This window comes from Meriones unguiculatus, chromosome 1, assembly GCF_030254825.1.
Source record: "Meriones unguiculatus strain TT.TT164.6M chromosome 1, Bangor_MerUng_6.1, whole genome shotgun sequence".
NCBI lineage: Eukaryota > Metazoa > Chordata > Mammalia > Rodentia > Muridae > Meriones > Meriones unguiculatus.
Genome location: NC_083349.1, coordinates 186,203,309 through 186,223,519, shown reverse-complemented (window position 1 = coordinate 186,223,519; position 20,211 = coordinate 186,203,309). Strand labels below are relative to the sequence as shown.

Here is a 20,211-nt window from a genome sequence, read left to right as displayed (position 1 = left end):
ACCAGAGAAGACCTACTTAAAAAAACAAAAAAACCAAACAGTCTGGGGCTGGAGAGATGGCTCAAATGTTAAGAGCACTGGCTGCTCTTCCAGAGCTCAGGTTTGATTCCCAGCACCCACATGGTGGCTCACAACCATCTGTAACTCCAGTTCCAGGGGATCTAATACCTCTGGCTTCTGCAGGCACCAGACACTCATGTGGTGCGCCGATAAACTTGCAGGCAAACACCCAAATGCATTCAAAACCAAAACCAAAACCAAAAACCTATGCTTAACTAAACAGAAAATCTGGGCCTGGGAGGTGGCCTTCCACCCAGCCTAATGACCCAAGTTTGATCCCTAGAAGCCACATGGTAGAAGAACTGACTCCCCCAAGTTGTCCTCTGGCCTCCACATGCATGTTATGGTATGTTTACGCACCCTAACCTCCCTACACGCACTCAGACACAAATAAGCAGATAAAGATGATACAAATATTTTTAAAACCACCTGGCTCTGGGGAGCTGAAGGCATAGGGTGGAGTTCTCTTTGAGTATGTGGAGACCTGGGGTTTAACACCCAACAATGCAAAACAAACATCTAGCTTTATATATGTTACAATTTAAAGAATATTGTAATTAAAAAAACAGGGAGAAGAAAATAAAACAATTGATGTAAAAATGTGTCTAGCATTTCATCCACTGTGGGGAGAAAGGCCCTGACCCCTTGTTGTTCAAACCAAGCAGCCGAGCTGAACAGAGCTGAGCTTACTCCACAGCCTCTTCTAAGATAAATGTGTTGGTGAGGAAGTGGGTCTCCTTACAAGTAGGTCTTTGTCCTTTAAGTGGGTTTTTCAGAGCCAGCAGTGGGTGCTTGGTAGTAAGGAGCAGGGTCTTTCCTGCCCTTTAAGTGAGAAGTGCAGGTATCTCCAGGCCACAGGGAGGCGAGACTCCCAGTTTAGAGGTTGGACCCAACCTTCCATGTTAGTTGGAAAGGGTGGAGCTGAGACCTGGAAAAGAGCAATCAAACCCTTCTGCTGGCGTGGTGGTGCACACCTGTAATCCAGGGCTACCCAGAGAAACCCTGTCTCTAAAAACATCAATAACACCGAAAAGAAAAACAACAAAAAACCAAACCAAACCACTACCACCAAAAACAGAGTTGCCCCATGAAGCTGTGAAGCTCTGAATTCTGCTTAGATTCCATTTGGCTGATTTACAGCAGCATGATTTGTGATGGACTTCCCAAATGCCAGCTGTCAATTAAAAAAAAAAATCACTGATTTAACTTAAGACTTGCTTATCAGTTTCTTAAAATAATATGAATATGGGCATAATGCAAACATAGCCCCAGCATCTTAATGTCTACCCCTTCCTTGGGAGGACTTCTGGCTCCATCGTAATGACGATCTGGGTTCCCAGTCCCTGCACTGGCCCTTCTGCTGGGATTAACATCTCCGTGCCACTTCATCAAGACCACGTCTGCAACTTTTCACCATGCTACCCACACCTAAAAAAGAGAAAAGACAAGAACAGCAATCCCCCAAACAAAAACAAACAAAACTAAACCTTTTCCTTTTTTAGAAAGAGAGGTTCTCAACTCTGTCACCCAGGCTGGCCTCAGGTTTATAGGCCTCAAGCCTGTGTAGCCCACACTAGTCTTAAACCCACAGCAATCCTCCTGCCTCAGCCTACTGAGTGCTGTGATTACATATGTGTACTCTCACACTGCCTCTATATGTGATGTCTTGAACCCAAACCCAGTTTTCACTATTAATTTCATTAAACTTAACCTTTTCGTTCTGCCAACCTCTCTTCTCGCCAGTGTTTTTCATCCACATCTTTTCTTCCTGGCTGTGACTCCATGGCCAGTGACTTCAACCCCTCCCCTTTTGCCCTAGTGATCCTGGCATTCCCTGATTACCTCCATCTCTCCATGAGCCTGAGCTTGGTTCCCCCCATGGACGGTCCAGGTCTACTGATCTGGTTCTAGAGCAGATCATTTCACCTTGCATGGTGACTCATTGGTAGATCATGCTCTCCAGCCCCTGCCCAGCTCTTGGTGCTAGTGACTTCAGTGCTCCAAATCTCAGTCCCTTCACTTTCTCCATAGATCCTCCTTCCAGGAATGAATGACTTGGGGGAAATGAGACTGAGATCAAACTGTTGATTTTCTTCTTCCCACTTTGATTCCTCCAGTTCCTCAGTCTGGATTGGAGGAAGCAGTCCTTTCCTTTCCTTCCTGTTCTGCTGCATCAAGAATCCTCTTCTTTTGATCACTTCCCTCCCCGACCCCTTTCCCTAGCCTGTAAAAAATCTCATCCTAAAAGCCACTCATTCTCTATCCCATTTTTCTCTCCAGCTGGGATCCTCTCTTCCTTCCATCTTGCTTTTATTTTTCCACTTCCTGGAATCCTGCCAGTTCACTGCCATCTGACTTCAGCCTTGCTCTGCTCTAGAACCTGTTTCCCAAATGGTCACCAGCATGGTCTGTCACTACCTCAAATGGCCTTCCCGTCCCTCAGGCTGCTTCTGTCCTAAACTTCTCCTCTAAATTCTCTCCCACATATTGTCCTGATTTTTCCTAAATCTCCTGACATTTTTTGTTGTTGTTGTTGTTGCTCATCTCACCATTTCTCCCTTTAAAATGTGTATGTGGCATGCATGCATATTTGTATGTGTGTGGATGCATGTGTGGATGCCAGTGTATGTATGGAAGCTAGAGTTTGATGTCAAGGATCGCCCTTGATTGCACTCCTCCTCCTGTATTGAGGTAGACCCTTGATCTTTCCTTTTTTGGCTACCCTGTCTAGCCAGTTTACCCTTGGGAATCCCCGTTTTCATCTCTTGCACTGGCCATCATGCTGACATAGCTTTTAGGTGGTTCAGGGTTCTGAACTCCTTTCTTTATGCTTGTATGGTAAGCTGAGACATTTCTCTAGCCTGACACTTGTCCCCGCTCTTTAATGTCATTCTGATGTTGATGGTTTGGTGTGTATGCGTGTGCATACCATAACACATGGCTATAGGGACAACTTTGTAGAGTCAGTTCTTTCTTTCCACCTTTACATGGGCTCTCGGGATTGAATTCAGTTTAACAGATAAAGGCACTTGCTGAACTCACTGGACCACTTGTTGATAAGTCCCAGGTTTCTTTTGTTATAGTAGAAATAACACCTTCTCTGGAGTAAGATGGAGTGGGTTTAAACTCTGGTTTTACTGCCCAGGAGTAGTGTGATCTTGAGCATGTTTTCCCATATAAAATGGCATGAATAATAATGATTTTAATGGTTGGGTCTTGTCTTTGTTTGCTCTCTATTGCTGTTGTAAAATACCATGACTAAAAGCAGTGTTGGGGAGGAAAGGGTTTATTTGGCTTATACTTCCACATCAGAGGAAATCATCAAGGAAGGTCAGGCAGGAGCTGAAGCAGAGGCCATGGAGGAACACTGCTTACTAGCACGCTGCTCATGGCTTGCTCAGCCTGCTTTCTCCTACCACCCAGGGCCACCTTTATAGGTGGCATCACCAACAGTGGCACGGGTCCTCCCACATCAATCATTAATCAAGAAAATGCTGTGCAGATTTGCCTATAGGCAATTGGATGGAGAAATTTTTCCTCAGTTGAGGGTCTCCTCCCAGATACTAAGTTGACAAAACACCTGTCTGCTGGCTGAAGGAGAGGATGTATGCAGCCTCTGTCTCAGTGGGACGGGAATAGGCAGTTGGTGCACTGGAGCTCTCTATTTTCTCTTAGGTGCCCTCACTTCCCACTCCTCTTATAGCAAGCAACTTATTATAGTTTGTCTCGCTTTTTGAAATTTTTTGGACACAGGATTTGTTATAAACACTGAATTCAAATCTTTATTCTTCCCCCGACCAGCCCTTTGACTGTAGCTCTGCTGTTACTCATGATCTTGGTGTTCACATCCATCATATAGGAATGATAGTTCCTTGTGGGATAAGTGCGTGTGTGTGTGTGTGTGTGTGTGTGTGTGTGTGTGTGGTAGCCAGTACCTGGAGGTGTGTGGTCAAGTACTTAGCACAGTACCTGGCATGTAGCAAGGGCTCAGTGGAAGGTAGTCATGTGCACAGTTATGATTTTGATACTTCTAATGTGTGTCTTTAATGCAACCCTCATGTCTTGTGGTATGAATCCGTGTTTTGTTTGTCAGCTGCCTAAAAACATCCCCACCCTGGCATTCTATGGATGGTTCAAACTGTACCCAAAACTTAACTGTCTGCTTTGCTCACTGCTGTTCTCCATGTCACCTTTGTCCCTCACAGCACAGCCCGGCAGCCAGTCCTCAGGCATTGCTTTCTGGGCCCTTCCTTTTCTTTTAGTGCTGCATCGTGTCATACCTTGGATTTGTTTCTGGAGTGTGTCCTCTGTTACCTGGTAGTGTCTCCAGTTAGGCTCCCATCTTAAACCACTTGGTCTCCGCATTGCCTTTTTTGATGATAGATGCTCCTTATTAAATATAATCATTGCCATTAGCTAGCACGATCAAGAAGAAAAAGGGAGAAAGCAAAAAATATATAAAATCAGAAATGAACATGGAAAAAATAGCCATTGAAACAGGAAAAAAATTACAAAGGAGTTTGTAGGCTTCTGTATAAATGTGTTTTAAAGCATAAAACCCAGTGGCCATGTTTAGGAAATTAGACAATTGGAAACAGAAGTTCTTATGGAGGAATAAATAGACAAGAATAGCTAAGAAAACAGAAAGACAAATTTTAAGGAAAGCACATTGGCCCGAGAAGATATTAGCATGTATTGCATGGGGATGGACGGGAATATAGTTCAGTTGGTAGAGTGCTTGCCTGGCATGTGTGAGGCCCAGGGCTCAACTGTCACCACCCTTGTGAGGATCATGGTCTAAACTGGTCATGTCGCCATTGGCTAGCCAGTGAACTGGAGAACTTCCTTCCCCCACGTGCTTGAGAGGCTGTCACAGGAGGATCAGGCATTTGAGACAGCTCTGGGCCACAGAGTGAATCTTTGCCTTAGTAAATGGACTCTCCGAGCTGCACAACTTGGTCAGCACCAAGTTGCATGGGTAGCCAAGTGAAGAATAGAAAGCCCAGAAATAGGCCTAAGAACTTGGGGAAGTTTAGAATGTGATAAAGTGTCATCTCAAATCACTGGAGTAGGGAAGGACTGTTTGTATAAATGGGTGCTGAAGCAAGTGGTTAACCATTTGGGAAAGGATAAATTAGAGCTGAATTTTATATCATGTGTAAGAATAAACTTCAGCTGAACATAAGATCTGAAAGTAAAACTGAAAGCATACAAGTCTAGAGACAATGGGTAGATTTTTTTAACCTCTTTTTTAAAATAATTTTTTATTAATTACATTCTGTTCACTTTGTATTCCCCGCCCCCTGCCGCCATGAATTTTTTTAACCTTTTAATCAGGCTTTCTAACTATGCTTCAAAATTTAGAAGCTTAACAGAAATTAAAAACAAAAACCTCATAACACTCCAGCATAAATAAAGTGATAACTCAGGAGCTGGAATGTATCTGTGTCATGCTCAAACAAGGAACTGACATTATTTTTAAAATTTTGTATTAATTATTTATTAACAATTTATTCATTTTGTATCCCAGCTCTAGCTCCCTCTCTCATCTCTTCCCAATCCCACCCTCCCTTCCTTTTCTCCTATGCCTCTCCCCTAGTCCACTGATAGGGAATGTCCTCCACTTCCCTCTGACTCCAGCCTATCAGGTCTCTTCAGGACTGGCTGCATTGTCTTCCTCCGTGGCCTGGCAAAGCTGCAATCCCCCCAGGGAGAGGTGATCAGAGAGCCTGCCACTGGGTTCATGCCAGTGACATCCCCTGCTCCCCTTACTTGGGGATCCGACTTGGAGACTGAGTCTAAAGGCTACATCTGAGCATGGGTTTTAGGTCCTCTCCATGCATTGTCCTTTGTTGGGGTATCAGTCTCTGCAGGGACACCAGGGCTCAGTTTTTATGGCTCTGTTGGTCGCCTTTTGGAGCTTCTGTCCCTTCCAGGTCTTTCTATCTCCCCTTCTTTCATAAAATTCCATGATTCTGCCCAAAGTTTGGCTATGAGTCTCAGCCTCTGCTTTGAAACCTCGATCAGTAGAGTCTTTCAGAGGCCATCTGTAGTAGGCTCCTGCCCTGTTTCCTGTCTTCTCCTACTTCTAATGTCTATCACATTTGCCCTTCTGAATGAGCATTGAGCATCTTCCCTATGGTCTTCCTTGTTGTTTAGCTTCTTTAGGACTATAGATTTTAGTATGTTTATCCTATATTATATGTCTAATAACCACTTCTGAGTGAGTATATACTATGTGTGTCTTTCTGCTTTTGGGATACCTCACTCAAGATGATCTTTTCTAATTCCCACCATTTGCCTGCAAATTTCATGATTTCCTTGTTTTTAATAGCTGAGTAGTATTCCATTGTGTACCACAATTTCTGTATCCATTCCTCCATTGAGGGACATCTAGGTTGTTTCTAGATTCTGGCTATTACGAATAGAGCTGCCATGAACATGGTTGAGCAAATGTCCTTGTTGTATAGTTGAGCAAATTTTGGATATATGCCTAGGAGTAGTATAGCTGGATCTTGAAGTAGCACCATTCCTAATTTTCTGAGAAAGCAGAAAATTCCAAAAGTGGTTGTACAAATTTATATTCCCACCAGCAATGGAGGAGGGTTCCCCTTTCTCCACATTCTCTCTAGCATGTGTTGTCACTTGAGTTTTTGATCTTAGCCATTCTGATGGGTGCAAGGTGAAATCTCAGGGTCATTTTGATTTGCATTTCCCTGATGACTAAGGACGTTGAACATTTATTTCTTTAAGTGTTTCTCTGCCATTCGATATTCCTCTATTAAGAATTCTCTTTTTAGCTCTGAACTCCATTTTTTAATTGGATTGATTGTTTGGTTAGTGTTTAACTTCTAAAGTTCTTTATATATTCTGCATATTACCTGTCTGTGAGATATAGGGTTGGTGAAGATCCTTTCCCAGTCTTTAGGCTGTCATTTTGTTCTGGCGACATTGTCCTTTGCTTTACAGAAGCTTTTTCAGTTTCACGAGGTCCCATTTATTGATTGTTGATCTTGGAGCCTGTGCTGTTGGTGGAACTGATGTTCTTAATGTGTAAAGAATGCCTAGGTCTAGCCAGCATGGTGGTTCTCACGCTTGACCCCAGGACTCGGGAGACAGAGACAGGAGGATCTCAGAGTTTGAGGCCAGCCTGGTCTATAGAAAGAGTTCCAGGGCATCCAGGGATACACAGAGAAACCCTGTCTAGGAAAAAGAAAGGGAGGGAGGGAGAGAGGGAGGGAAGGAGGAAGGAAGGAAGGAAGGAAGGAAGGAAGGAAGGAAGGAAGGAATCCTGCATCACCCAAATTAATTTCTCTCTGCTTCTAGGTCTGTCAGGGTGTGAAGAGTCTAGCCACAATGCCAGGGACTCTGCCATACGTTCTCCGCCGGAGATATTTGATGGGTCAGAGTGCTTGTCTGGCATGCATGAAGCCTAGGGTTTGATCTTCAGCACCACAGAAAACCAGGCATTGTAGCACCTGCCTGGCATCTCAGCATTTGGGGGTAGAGGCAGGAGGATCAGGTGTTAGATATATAACAAGTTCACTTCGGACTCATCATCTCAAAAAAAAAGCAAGCTCTTAGAAAGGCATACTGTTCTTGCTCAAAACTATAAACTGACTTTCATCATGAGAAAAACTATTAAAGGTCAGTGAGATGGCTCAGTGCTTCCACTGAGTCTGATGACTTCAGTTTGATCTGGGGACCCAGGTGTGTGCTTTTAAAAGAAGAAATTCAAAGGAAATCTGTAGATTATGTCAATGGAGCAGGGTGTGGTGGTGAACCCCTTTATCCCAGCACTCAAGGAGACAGAGACAGGTGGATCTCTGTGAGTTCAAAGTCAGCCTGGTCTACAGTCAAGGCTACACAGAGAAGCCCCGTCTCAAAAGCAAAAAACAAAACAGAAAACCAAAATACTCTGCCAGTGGTGGTTTCCTGTTTTGATCACTATGCTGTAGTTCTCTGGTGGTGACCTGGGCAGTGATACGGATGAGCTCTTTGCAGTGTTACTTTTTTTTTTCCTTTTAAAGATGGGATACGTATAGTCAAGGCTAGCCTCAAGCTTGCTGTGTAGCTGAAAGGCCTTAAACTTCTGATACCCCTGCCCGAAGGGGATTTTTGGCATGTCATCACCATGCCCATTTTATGTAGTGCTGGAGATTGACCCCAGAGCCTTCTGCATGGGAGGCAAATTGTCTACCAATGAAACCATATCCCGAGCTCACGTTTACCTTTCCATAAGTCAGAGATTGTTTCCTAATGAAAAGTTATTAAATTAAAAAATTATCCTTAGAGATTTTGGATGACCCCGCCAGTATGAGCCAACAGTGTGGTCTGGTGGGACAAGGGAGGAAGGAGAGACAGAAAGGAAGAAGAAAGGAAAGGAGAGAAACGAGTGAGTGCACTCCACCTGTCCTTTACACACAATGTGTTGTAGCAGTGTGAAGTGTCAGGGTCCCAGAGACCTTTAGGCCAGAAAGATAATAATCCCCATAAACTGAAGAGACTCTGGCAACGAATGACATCCCAGCTCTTCGATGTTGTGCCAAGCATCCAGAGAGAGAGGACCCATGGTCTGAGTTGCTTTTTTCCACGCTCAAATGAGCCTACAGACATCAAGGGATTCTGTTAAAATGCAAGTTCTGATTTGGTTGAGCTGGGAGGTACCAAGAGTCTGCTTTTCCAGTGGATTCCCAAGGAGTGCCGTTAAGGCTGGTCTGAACCGCACTGCGCAGGAGAGAGCCACTTAGTATAGATGAGCAAGGAACAAGGGACCCATTTGTCACCTGAGGACGGGTACTTTAGACTAAAGAGCGTCCTTCGAGGCTCACCAGAATTGCAGCTCAGAGATGCATTCATTTGGGTGCGGGGAGAACTTCAACTTTGCCTTGGGTATTGAATCCAAACCCCATATTTACAGTTCACTGTCTGGGTGGCCTTGAGTGGATTAAGTACCTTAATCAGAGTCTCAGTTTTTAGTCTTCATCATAGCTAGACCATCTAAGTCAAGCAGATTAACAGGAGGGAAAAGTGCGTTTAAGGGAAGTAACGTAGCTTTTGATACAGAATAGAAGTGGACTGTTAGCGTTCATGCTGTGATCCCCGATTGTTGGAGACCCCAGCAGGGATTAAGGCTCATGAGAAGTGCTTAGCATCTGAGGCAGTTTGCTTCTTTGCAGGCGAGGCCAGGTTACTTTAGAAGAAATCACCTTGGCCTACTGAAGACTCACCTGTCCCTGCACAGTGGGCTTTCTTTGGTATCTTAGTGTGGGCCTGAAGAAACCTGATGTGATCTCCCAGGAAACAAATATTGGCGGAGCACTAGTTGCTCTAAGAGGAAAAAATAATTCGGAACTCTGTGGCTCCCCACAGAGATATTTCACACTGTGTGACTTTTTTGAGTTCATGCTTTGCCTCCTTTGTCCTTAACCTCCTGGCTTCCGTCTCAGCATCCTGTGCGCTCCCTTAGAGCACAGGCCTCTTTCAGCAAGGACATTTGTGAGCAGGTGTGTGTGTGTGTGTGCTGGTGTATGTATGTGTGTGCTGGTGTGTGTATGTGTGCACACAGGTGTGTGTATGCAGGAGTGTGTGTGTGTGTGTGTGTGTGTGTGTGTGTGTGTGCAGGGGTACGTGTGTGTGGGCTAGAGGCTGATATTGGGATGCTTCCTCATGCCTTCTGACACAGCCTCTCCTGGACCTGGAGCTTTGGTAGACGGTCCAGCCAGCGAGCTTCTGTGGTTTGCCTTGTCTTCACACCCAGTGCTGCGTTTTAGGTGCGCAGCATCCACTGTGCCCAGTTTTTATGTGAGTGCTCAGGATCCAAGCTCAGGTTCTTACACTTGTATTCGTACAAGCAGTTGGCCCACTGAGCCACTTCCCCAGCCCCTTCCTGCAAACTGCGGAAAGATAAAGATCTTTATAGTCCCACGGCTTGCATTCAGATTATTGGTGAACCAGCTGAATGACACACACAGAGTCCTTGTGGAGTCTGAGGTATGTGAGGGGGTCAGGGAGGCCATCACTACTTGAAAAAGTAGTGCTTGTGCAGAGACTTCTAGGAGCACCGGCTGGAAGATGGAGGTGCAGTGGCAAGAAAGCATGATGCACTTGGGAAAATGGGTATGATCTGGACAGACTGAGGTGTGACAGGGACATGGAGGAACAGGGGGTGATGACACAAATCATCCCAGATACCCCAAGGTCTACTCCCATTGCACAGCCAAAGTACCTCATAGGGCGGAACAGACAGGCCTGCTGTAGAGCAGCTAAGAAATGGATAATGGGAGGCCAATGAAGAGCTCAAAGTAGGAATATTTGGAGGGTGAACCAAACGTGATTGATATTATCTACAGGGAAGTTGAGCCAGGTGTGGTGGCATAGCGGCATAATTTCAGTTCTTGGAAGAAGCAGGGGAATATCTAAAAGTTCTAGGCCACCCTGATCTACGTAATGAGTTTTGCTCCAGCCAGGACTGTGTTGTGAGACGTGAAAAAGATACAGAAAAAAAATGATTAGGAGTTCGGTGTTTTTTGTTCTGAGACAGGCGTTAATGTAGCCCAGGCTAACCTCAAGATGGCTCCATCTTCTAAAAGCTGGGATTGTGGGTATGCATCACCTCTCCCTGTTGGGAGTTTTGCCACCTCTGTGTTACTCTTAATGCCCTGTCTGCTCTACACCTGTTTCCCTTAAACCAGAGCAGTCACCCCGGAAGTACCCTTCTCCTGACTGCTCAGGCAGTGGTTTGGAGCATTATGTCTCAGCTGCTTTCTGGGGTTGGGTTTCGGACTTAGATTGTTCTGCAGTGAGTGCATAATGAGGGGCCTTTGTGCAAGCATGGGCAGTGTCAACTGGATTTTAGAACTGGACATGCTGTGTCCAGGGCACATTGGGGAAGTTCTGTCAGTTCTTCAAATTTTATCCATAAAATGGAAATAATACTGGCTTTCTAGTGATTTTTGTTTTTTGTTTACACACACACACACTTTTTTTTGGGAGGGAAAATCAAATTAGATGATGATATGGGTAACAATAATGATGACAAGGATTGGCAAGATGGTTCAGTGGGCAAAGATGCTGGCTGCTAAGTCTAACATCCTAAGTTCAGTCTCCAAGACCTTCACGGTGGAAGGAGAGAACCGACTTTCACTAGCTATCTTCTGGCCTCCACACCCACACCTCGTAATGCACACAGCACACGTGCAAACACACACAAAAAGTAAATAAAATGTAAAAACAACCCTTTGGTAAGCATCCATTTTTGTGTCAGAACACCAGAATTAGTAATTAAATTAGAATACCAGAAACAGGGCAGTAGATACTGCTCAAGGCTAGATCACTTGGCCAGCACACACCAGGCCTTAGGTTCAATCTCTGGTATTACAGAAACAAAACACAACACAGAAATGGTGGCAGGCTCTCAATAAATGTTAGATTCCTCCTACCGACCCCTGCTGGCCACTGTGGGTTCTACAGTGTAAGCAGCTGCTGGATCATCGTCTTAGCACTGTCTCCGGGTGATGATTTCTAAAAATCAGCAGAGAAACTAATGATTTAATTGGAGCCCAGGAAAGCAGCCAGTAATAATCTCCAAGCAGCATCCTTTCACCAAGGAAGTGCTTGAGACTTGGAACTCAATTGTACTTTGACCAAATTATAGTTTAATATAATTGGCCCTTGAGCTTAATTTTTAGGTTGGGGATCTTGGGCTATAACAGAAGTGAAGCATCTGCCACCCGCACTGTGATGTTGTTTGTGTTTGCTTGAGATTTCAAAGCCTAACTCTCAGAGTACAAGTTGTGTTTAGTGGAAAATGGAACGGGTGGGGTTGTGTAAGGCTTGGGATGGGGTCCGCACGTGTCCCAGTCTAGAAGCGTCGTTGCTTTCCAGCAGTACAGTGCCCCAGTAAAGGAAAATGTCCCTCTGTCCTCAGAGCCACGGTCCACTTTATAGTTTCCTTTTCCTTCTCTGTATCAGTCTTATGCAATCAGATCCTCTTTGACCATATAAAACACAGATTAAAACTAGCTCTGTAGCAATCCCAGGATTATGGGCTCAGGAGGGTTAATCTTGCCTGTTAAGATGACCGAACCTATGTCGTTCTGAGGAAAGTAGCTGTGGGAGGTAGTGCTGTGTTTGGGTTTGTATCTGGGTCTTACAAGATCAATTAATAGGAGTGCCACCGTCCTTTGTGCGTAAAGTACGTGAGGACCTGTGGCTGCAAAGCATGGTGGGCTGCAGGCAGCAGTGATTGTACCCGAGTACTGCCTGGGGCCCTGAATTCAGCCTTGATCAACAGAGCATGGAGGTGGGAGTGACGCCCTAGGGACACTGGCCTCTATCTGAGTCTGCAGTATTGAATAAGTCAGAGGTCAGCTTATCCCTGAGTGTTAACCTAAAGCTAGGGATTTTGGAGCATGCTCTGGGCCTGATCATGATATCTTAAAACCTTTCTCTCCTTCCTGGTATAGACTTCCCACTGTACCTCACGCTCTCAAGCTGCCTTACAGGGGATAGAGGATAAGACTGATATGCCATCTTTCCCTTATCTCCACCTTTTATTTTCCAGCAACAGCTACAGGCCTATGTGGCCTGGGTGAATGCCCAGCTGAAGAAGAGGCCATCCGTGAAGCCTGTGCAGGACCTGCGACAGGATCTCCGAGATGGAGTGATCCTGGCCTATCTCATCGAGATTGTTGGTCAGTTGGCCTTGGACTCTGATGGTAGCATAGACGAGAACTGACTTCTTTCTTCTCCATTCGTCCTTCGAAGCAGGTTGTTCCTTCTTTAGAACACACAGCAACAAAGTTGGGAAGACCTAAAAATACTTGCCCAAGGTTAATTCACACATTGGTCAGTAAACACTGTGTATTAGGCACTGTGTTATAAGGGAAGTTGTTTACCCTGTCACTGCCCTCAAAGGTTTCCATTCTAATTGGGAAGACTGGAAAGTGAGGTCTGGTTTATTACTGTACTTAACATTCTGATGGAGATAAGCAGAGGAGGATACATAGAAGAGATGCTCTGCCTTAGTCCTAGGGGTTCAGGAATGGCAGACCAGAAGAACTAATGTTTAAATAGGGGAGAATGGATTCCAGAAGAACTGTCTAAATTAAAAACAGAACTGGTGGGGCTAGAGAGGTGGCCCAGCAGTTGAGGACAGAGGTTGCTCTTGCAGAGGACCTGGGTTCAACTACCAGCATCCATGTGCCGGAGAGGGAGGGGGACAGGGAGAGAGAGAGGAGAGAGGGAGATGGAGAGAGAGAGAGAGAAGAGAGGGAGATGGAAAGAGAGAGGAGAGAGGGAGATGGAAAGAGAGAGGAGAGAGGGAGATGGAGAGAGAGAGAGAGAGGAGAGAGGAGAGAGGGAGATAGAGAGAGAGAGAAGAGAGGGAGGTAGAGGGAGAGAGAGAGAAAGAGAAAGAGAGAACAAAAACAGGAAAGGGAGTAGCATCCAGGCCAAAGAGAAAATTTCACTAATAAAAGGACTTCCCCCTATGACATTCAGACCCATGTGTTTTCATGGAAGGGATTTCCTCTCTAATTCCAGGTGCTGTTCTTATTAGGGTTCTATAGTATTATGTCTATAGTGTTTGTCTATAGCTTTCTAGGATTTCTCTCAATGGCTGGCAATTATCATGGTATAGACTGAGCTATTGAAGAGAATACACTATTTTGTTTTCATGGATCCACAAACCCTGGTGCACAGAATAAGTTTTTGAACATTTATTATTGGTCAGTTGATGTTGCTTAGTGTCAAGAGGTGTGTGGTGTGGGAGAAGCTGGTTGGCAGCAGGCAGCCTATCTGTGAATATTTTTTTGAGACAGTTCATAATTGAGTATTCATTTATAATGAGCATAAGTAGCAGGAGTAATTGCAGCTCCTAGGATGGAATGCACTCTATCCTGTATTAATTTATTTGACCATCACACCCTTAGGAAACATTATTATTCCCATTTTCAGGAAACAAAGAGGAAGATCTACAAAAATAAACAATGGCTACTGAATAAGTGTATATATATGCGTGTGTGTATGTGTGTATATAAAAAAAGCCATGTTTGTTACTTTGATTTATTTGGGATGTAGGTGTGAGATGATGGATTAAACAAACAAACAAAAACAAAACAGAGTTGACCACTTAAAACTAAGCATTGAGGAAAATCCAAATGCCCCCCAAATCAGAAAATTTTTGAGCACCTGTATGACACTTAAAATGTTTTAGATGTTTAGGCTAGAGAGGTGACTCAGCAGTTAAGATCTTTGGCTGCTCTTTCCAGGGCCCAGGGTTTGTGTTCCGTGGTCTTTTGGAACTCATCATGGTGACTCACAACCATCTATTAGTAACTCCAGTTCTGGGGCCTCTGGTGACCTCTTCTGGCCTCCCTGGGCACCGGGTATGCACTGACATACTTACATACAGCCATATACATAAAATACTAACAATGTTTCAGATTTGGGGCGTTTGATAGTTCAGAGCTTTAGATTATGGATGATCGACCTGTACTATTTTCCTGATGGAGTTTACGAGGCTCAGCAACTTCACAAGTTCACATAACTTTAAGCATCCAGGGAGAGGTGCAAACCTAGCTCTGTTTTACTTCCAGATTCCTGGCTGGAGAGGTGCTCAGCTACTAAGAGTATGTGTGCCGCTTCTGCAGAGGACCTGGGTCTGCCTCCCACCACCCACGTAGGGTGACTCACAGTCTTCTGTAACTCCAGCTCTGGGCCATCCCTCAGCTCTGGGCCATCCTCTTCTGGTCTTTTGTACACACACACACACACACACACACACACACACACACACACACACACACACACACACACACACACACACACACCAGTGTACACATGTGCACATAACCAAAAATAAAATGGAAAAAGAATCTCAAAGTCCGTTTTAAGCATTTCTTTTTTCTTTATTTCAATAAGTTGCATGTGGAAGAGCAGGAAATGTAGGCACAAAAGACTTAAAGTAAAAAAAAAAAAAAAAAAAAAAAAAAAGCCCTTCTTCTACCTGTATTTCTTTAACAGGTAATATTTTAGTACTTGTGTTGTTTCCATGACAAAATACTCTGGGCAAAAACAACTTAAAAAAGAAAAGGTTTAGACAGGTGAGGTGGTGCATACCTGTGATTCCGGCCCTCTGGGGGGCAGAGGCAGGCAGATCTCTGTGAGTCTGAGTCTACAAAGTGAGTCCAGGACAGCCAAGGCTACACAGAGAAACCCTGTCTCAGAAAAAAAAAGGGGGGGGGGGCAGGTTTATTTTGGCTTCCTGTGTGAAGGTAGAGAAAAAGTGGTGACAGGGGTTTGAGGCAGCTGGTCAAGTTGCAGCCACATCCAGGAGAGAGCAGTGCATGCTGGTGGGCTCAGCTCACCTTCATGTGTCAGGACCCACGCGCAGGGAATGTTGCTGACCATTTTTAGGGGTTCTTTCTTCAATTAACTTAATTAAGATTTTCTCTCACAGACATGGCCTAACCTAATGTGAAGAGTCCCATAATGGAGAGACTTGTCTCCTAGGCGATTGTATATCCTGTCAGGTTGATAGATAATCAATGTTAGCCATCACAGTTACCCATCCACCATTCTGGCAGCCAGTGTTATTTCCAGAGATAGTCCATGGACATGGAAACAGTATTAATATGTGTTTTTGTTTTCTAAGATCCAGGTTTTAAACAGTGTGTGTGTATTTTCTGGAAAGTGAGTTAGTCTTGAACATGCTAGGCAAGCAGTTTTCAAGTAACGTATATCTCCAGCCTGAAATAACCTCAACAGGGCTGAAGAGACGACTCGGTGATGGTTCATGCACAAGCATGAGGTTTGGCGTTTGAATCCCCAGTACCCATGTTTAAAAAGCCATGCATGGTAGTTGGGCACAATAGCACATGCCTGTAATCAGAGGCAGGTGGATCCCTGTGAATTCAAGGACAGCCAGGTATACAAAGAGAAACTGTTTTGAAAAACCAAAAAAAAAAAAAAAAAAAAAAAAAAAACCCAACAAAACAAAAGCTATGCATGATCACAAATGCACCCATAACTCCAGCACTGTGTGGGGGTGGAGACAGGGGGATCACTGATGCATGTTGACTGCCTCCCTAGCTCCAGGCAAACAAACAAACAAGCAAACAAACAAACCTGTTTCAAGGGTTTGTTTCAAGTATGGTGACAGAGCAAGATATCAGCTTCTTCCATAGTACAGCCATGCACACCTATGTGTGCACACACCACACACCTCATGTGCACTCACACATACATCAGAGAAAAGAGAGAGCGTCATATTCTCTCCCTAATTTTGTGTATGTAGCCTTCAGCTTTTCCTTGATTTCTAGACATGCCCAGACAGTGTCCTGTTCACCACTGTTGCTTGAATGCCTTACATACAGCTAATCAGAACTTTTTATTTCCTTACCTCCTCACCCACACCCATACTTTTTGTTTCTTTACCCTCCCTGCCTTGCTCACATCTTTGTCAAGGAGCACCTCCTGTTAACATTCTCTCACTTGTGAAGCAGAACACTTGGAAGTCATTCGTATTTTCTTTCCTTCCTGTATCACAGCCAGTTCTTAACATACACCTTCTGCTTTGTGTTCAAAATATGCTCAACATCTGACTTCTGGCCAGCCATTCTCTTCCACTTAAGCCCCCAACCATCCTTATCTCTGGCCTTGAATATTGCGACAACCATCCTGACTAATCTCTCTGTTTCGTCCCCTTCATGATCTGTATCTATTATATCTATGCCAGTCAACTTTGGAAGCCACAAACTAGATAATGTCACTACACTGTCTGGAAGTCCCCACTGGCTTTTCAATACCCTTAGAATAAAATTCTGGATTGTTCTTGTGTTCCACAAAGTCCTGTGTGACTGGCGTTGCTTACCTTTGTGGCCTCTTTTGGCTCTTGACTCTGATAACTCCACTCTAGTCACATTGGTCTTTTCTTTCTTTGTTTGTTTATTTATTTATTTTCATGTAGCCCAGGCTGACCCAGAACTTGCTGTGTAGCATGGATAAGTTTGATTAACCTGATTTGGTTCCTGAACCTCTTGCCTCAGCCTCCCAACTAGTGAGGTCATAGGCATGTGACCTAGCTAGCCACACTGGTTTTTTGCTCCTCAGATAGTCTGTGCTAACCCCATGTTGGTGTCTGTCTGTATGGTCTTTAGCCTGGCCTGGCACTTCTTAAATATAAACATCTCTTATTCAGGCTTTGCAAAGCTATTATATTATCAGAAAGGTCAGGATCACTCCTTTTTCTCAGTCTTTATACTCAGATTACACTAAACAGTGACTTGTTATATTTTAGACGTTCACGGGAGAAAGAGACTTTGTTTACTTTGTTCTCTGTTCTCTGTAGGGCCCAGAACAGTGTTTGGCACAGGGTGGCAACTCATGAATATTTATTGCATTAATAAATGTACGCAATAACGTCACAAGATTATGGGTTTACATTTGAGAGACCAAAGTGTTGTGACAGTCTTTCATTTTTCTCTTCTCCACCCACTTCCCCTGGTGCACACACCAGGACATAAGTCACGTATGTATAGAGATTCTTAGTGTTGGCATCCCCTCTCTTGTGCCTGGCTGCTTTGAGACGATGATAAATTTCTCCCTTATGATGTTGTTTTCTCCCTCCTCTCTTAACAGCAGGAGAAAAACTGAGTGGAGTACAGTTGAGTCCCAGTAACCAGCAAGAGATGAAGAGTAACGTGGAGAGGGTGCTGCAGTTCGTGGCTTCCAAGAAGATCCGTATGCACCAGACCTCAGCCAAAGGTTAGTCAGCACCCCGTCCTCAGAAGAAATGCCCAGCTTCACCACTACGGACCAGTCTGAACGCTCCCTTGGCCATTTGGCCAGCAGTTCTGAGCAGACTGGAGTAGGATTAGCCCATGGCCTTGTACCCTTTTCTCATGAAGACAGGGGCCCTCTTGGAAGGCAGTGATGGAGTACTGAAATCCCAGTGCTCCAGAGACCTGGCTAGAGGTAGAAGCTCTCCAGTAATTTGAATTGCGTATATGTCTGCTTGAATGTGTGCGGGAAAATTAATGGTACAAGAATAAATGTCAAAACTGAAACATTAATTTTGGGATGTCTCGTTTAAATTATCAAGAATGAAGACAGATTGCATTTTTTTTTTTTTTTTTTTTTTTTAGTTCTTTGGGTTTTGTGATCAAGTAGTATTTATTATAAACCATCATAACTTACACTTTTCCATTCAATTTCCTAGAAGAAACTATCTCATTTCTTCTATTTTTCTTTATTTTCTGAGATAGGGCGTTATGTAGCCCAGGATGGTCATGAAACTGCTATGGAGCCAAGGATGACCTTGACCTTCTGATCCTGTAGCTTTTACCTCCTCAGTACTCAGGTTACAAAACTGCACCATCACCCAGCTAGTGCTGGGGACTGAACTCAAGGCTTGGTGAGTGCCAGTCAAGCACTGGATCAACTGAGACACATCTCTAATGCCTCCCAGGCTTGAGATACACACACACACACACACACACACACACACACACACACACACATTGAGACAGGGTCTCACTGTGTAACCCTGGCTGACTTGGAATTTGCTGTATCTTAGGCTTTCCTCAACTTAGGTGTTTTTTCTGCCTCTGTATCTTAAGTTGTGGTGCTTAAGAGAGGTGTACCACACTTAGCTTAAAAGGAGATTATTTTATAGCATTTCTTTTTTCTTTTTTTGGCTGTGAGAGCATTCCATGCAGACAAAAGGGCCCTGCAGCCTTTATATGTAGCCTTCTGTAGTGTTGTGACCCTTTGCCCATGCTGTTAGGAAGAAGCTACATAGGGGTCCTTAGAAAGCACAGGCTCCTTTCTCCTTTTGATGCCTTTATAGAACTGACTAGATCTGGCTGCATTTCAGCAGCAGCTTTTGGGTCTGTTGTCTGTAGGCTGGTTTGCCGAGAGTGAGGGTGGGAGGAACGCTTTCATGTTGGGTTGTTGATGTTCTGCATGTTTGAAGTTACTCAGGTGAACAAATAGTGACTATTAAGAGCATCGGGTAGAAGACATCAAATAATTCTTTTCATGCTTTGTACATTTGAAAGGCTATAAAGCTGAACAATGGAACTGTATTCATTTCCTTGCATTAACTTTAACCAGAACTTTCAGAATACGTGTTCCCTCGTGTGTGTGTGTGTGTGTGTGTGTGTGTTCTTTCCTCTTTTTTTCTAGGGCAGAATTTAGAGTGCAGTGATAGCTTTTATCTGGTCCCCATGTGGAGTGGGCTTGGGGATCTGGCCCAGTAAAATGAACTATTTTAAGGGAACACTCCATTTGGGGCATCATTGTCTTTTACCTGAATAGGCTCAGTGTTTCTTTTTTTAAATTTTATTTATTATATAGTGTTTTGCTTGCATATACACCTGTATGCCAGAAGAGGGCACCAGATCTCATTATAGATGGTTGTGAGCAAACCATGTGGTTGCTGGGAATTGAACTCAGGACCTTTGGAAGAGCAGCCAGTGCTCTTAACCTCTGAGCCATCTCTCCAGCCCTCAGTGTTTCTTAATAAGTCCTGCTGCATTGATTTCCCTCTCCCTTTAGCTTTCCATGCTACAGCTGGAGTGAACTAAGAGCACATATCATTGTGTTACCACTGTACACTTGGAAGTCACTTGGATAAAATCCAGCATCTTTCCTGGTCCCATACTTCCCAGCCTGTCTTAGCTTTCTGTTCTCCTGCTGAGCTCTGGGGCTCTTGTCAGCTCTTTCACTCTCTCCACCACACTGCTGGACCATAGACATACACTGCATACCATATAAAAATTTAAATGCATTCTAAGGCCTCATTATAAACAGCAAGGGCTTAAAATAGTTTTAATAATACATTTTAACCCAGTATGACCGTAACATGATCACTTTATCATGAACTCAATATTAAACATTACATTAAACAAAATGTAGAATATATTTTACATTTTATTTTATTTATTTTTATGTGTACAGGTATTTTGCCTGCATGTATGTCTGTGCATTATGTGTGTGTCTGGTGCTCTCAGGGTCCAGAAGAGGGCATCAGATCCCCTGTGATTGGAGTTACAGATGGTTTTGAGCTGCCATGTGGGTGCTATGAACTGGACCTGGGTCCTCTGGAAAGAGCATCCAGCACTCTTAACCACTGAGCCATCTCTC

At 44.1% G+C, this 20,211-nt stretch overlaps 1 protein-coding gene across 1 annotated transcript in view; it reads left to right on the top strand.

Annotated features, from left to right (window-relative positions):
* Dixdc1 (DIX domain containing 1) overlaps positions 1–20,211 on the top strand; it is a 71,614-nt gene that overhangs the window by 8,260 nt on the left and 43,143 nt on the right. The window contains 3 exon segments of the mRNA XM_060373633.1: positions 12,626–12,789; positions 12,791–12,831; positions 17,704–17,829. Coding sequence (XP_060229616.1) covers positions 12,626–12,789; positions 12,791–12,831; positions 17,704–17,829 — 331 coding nt within the window.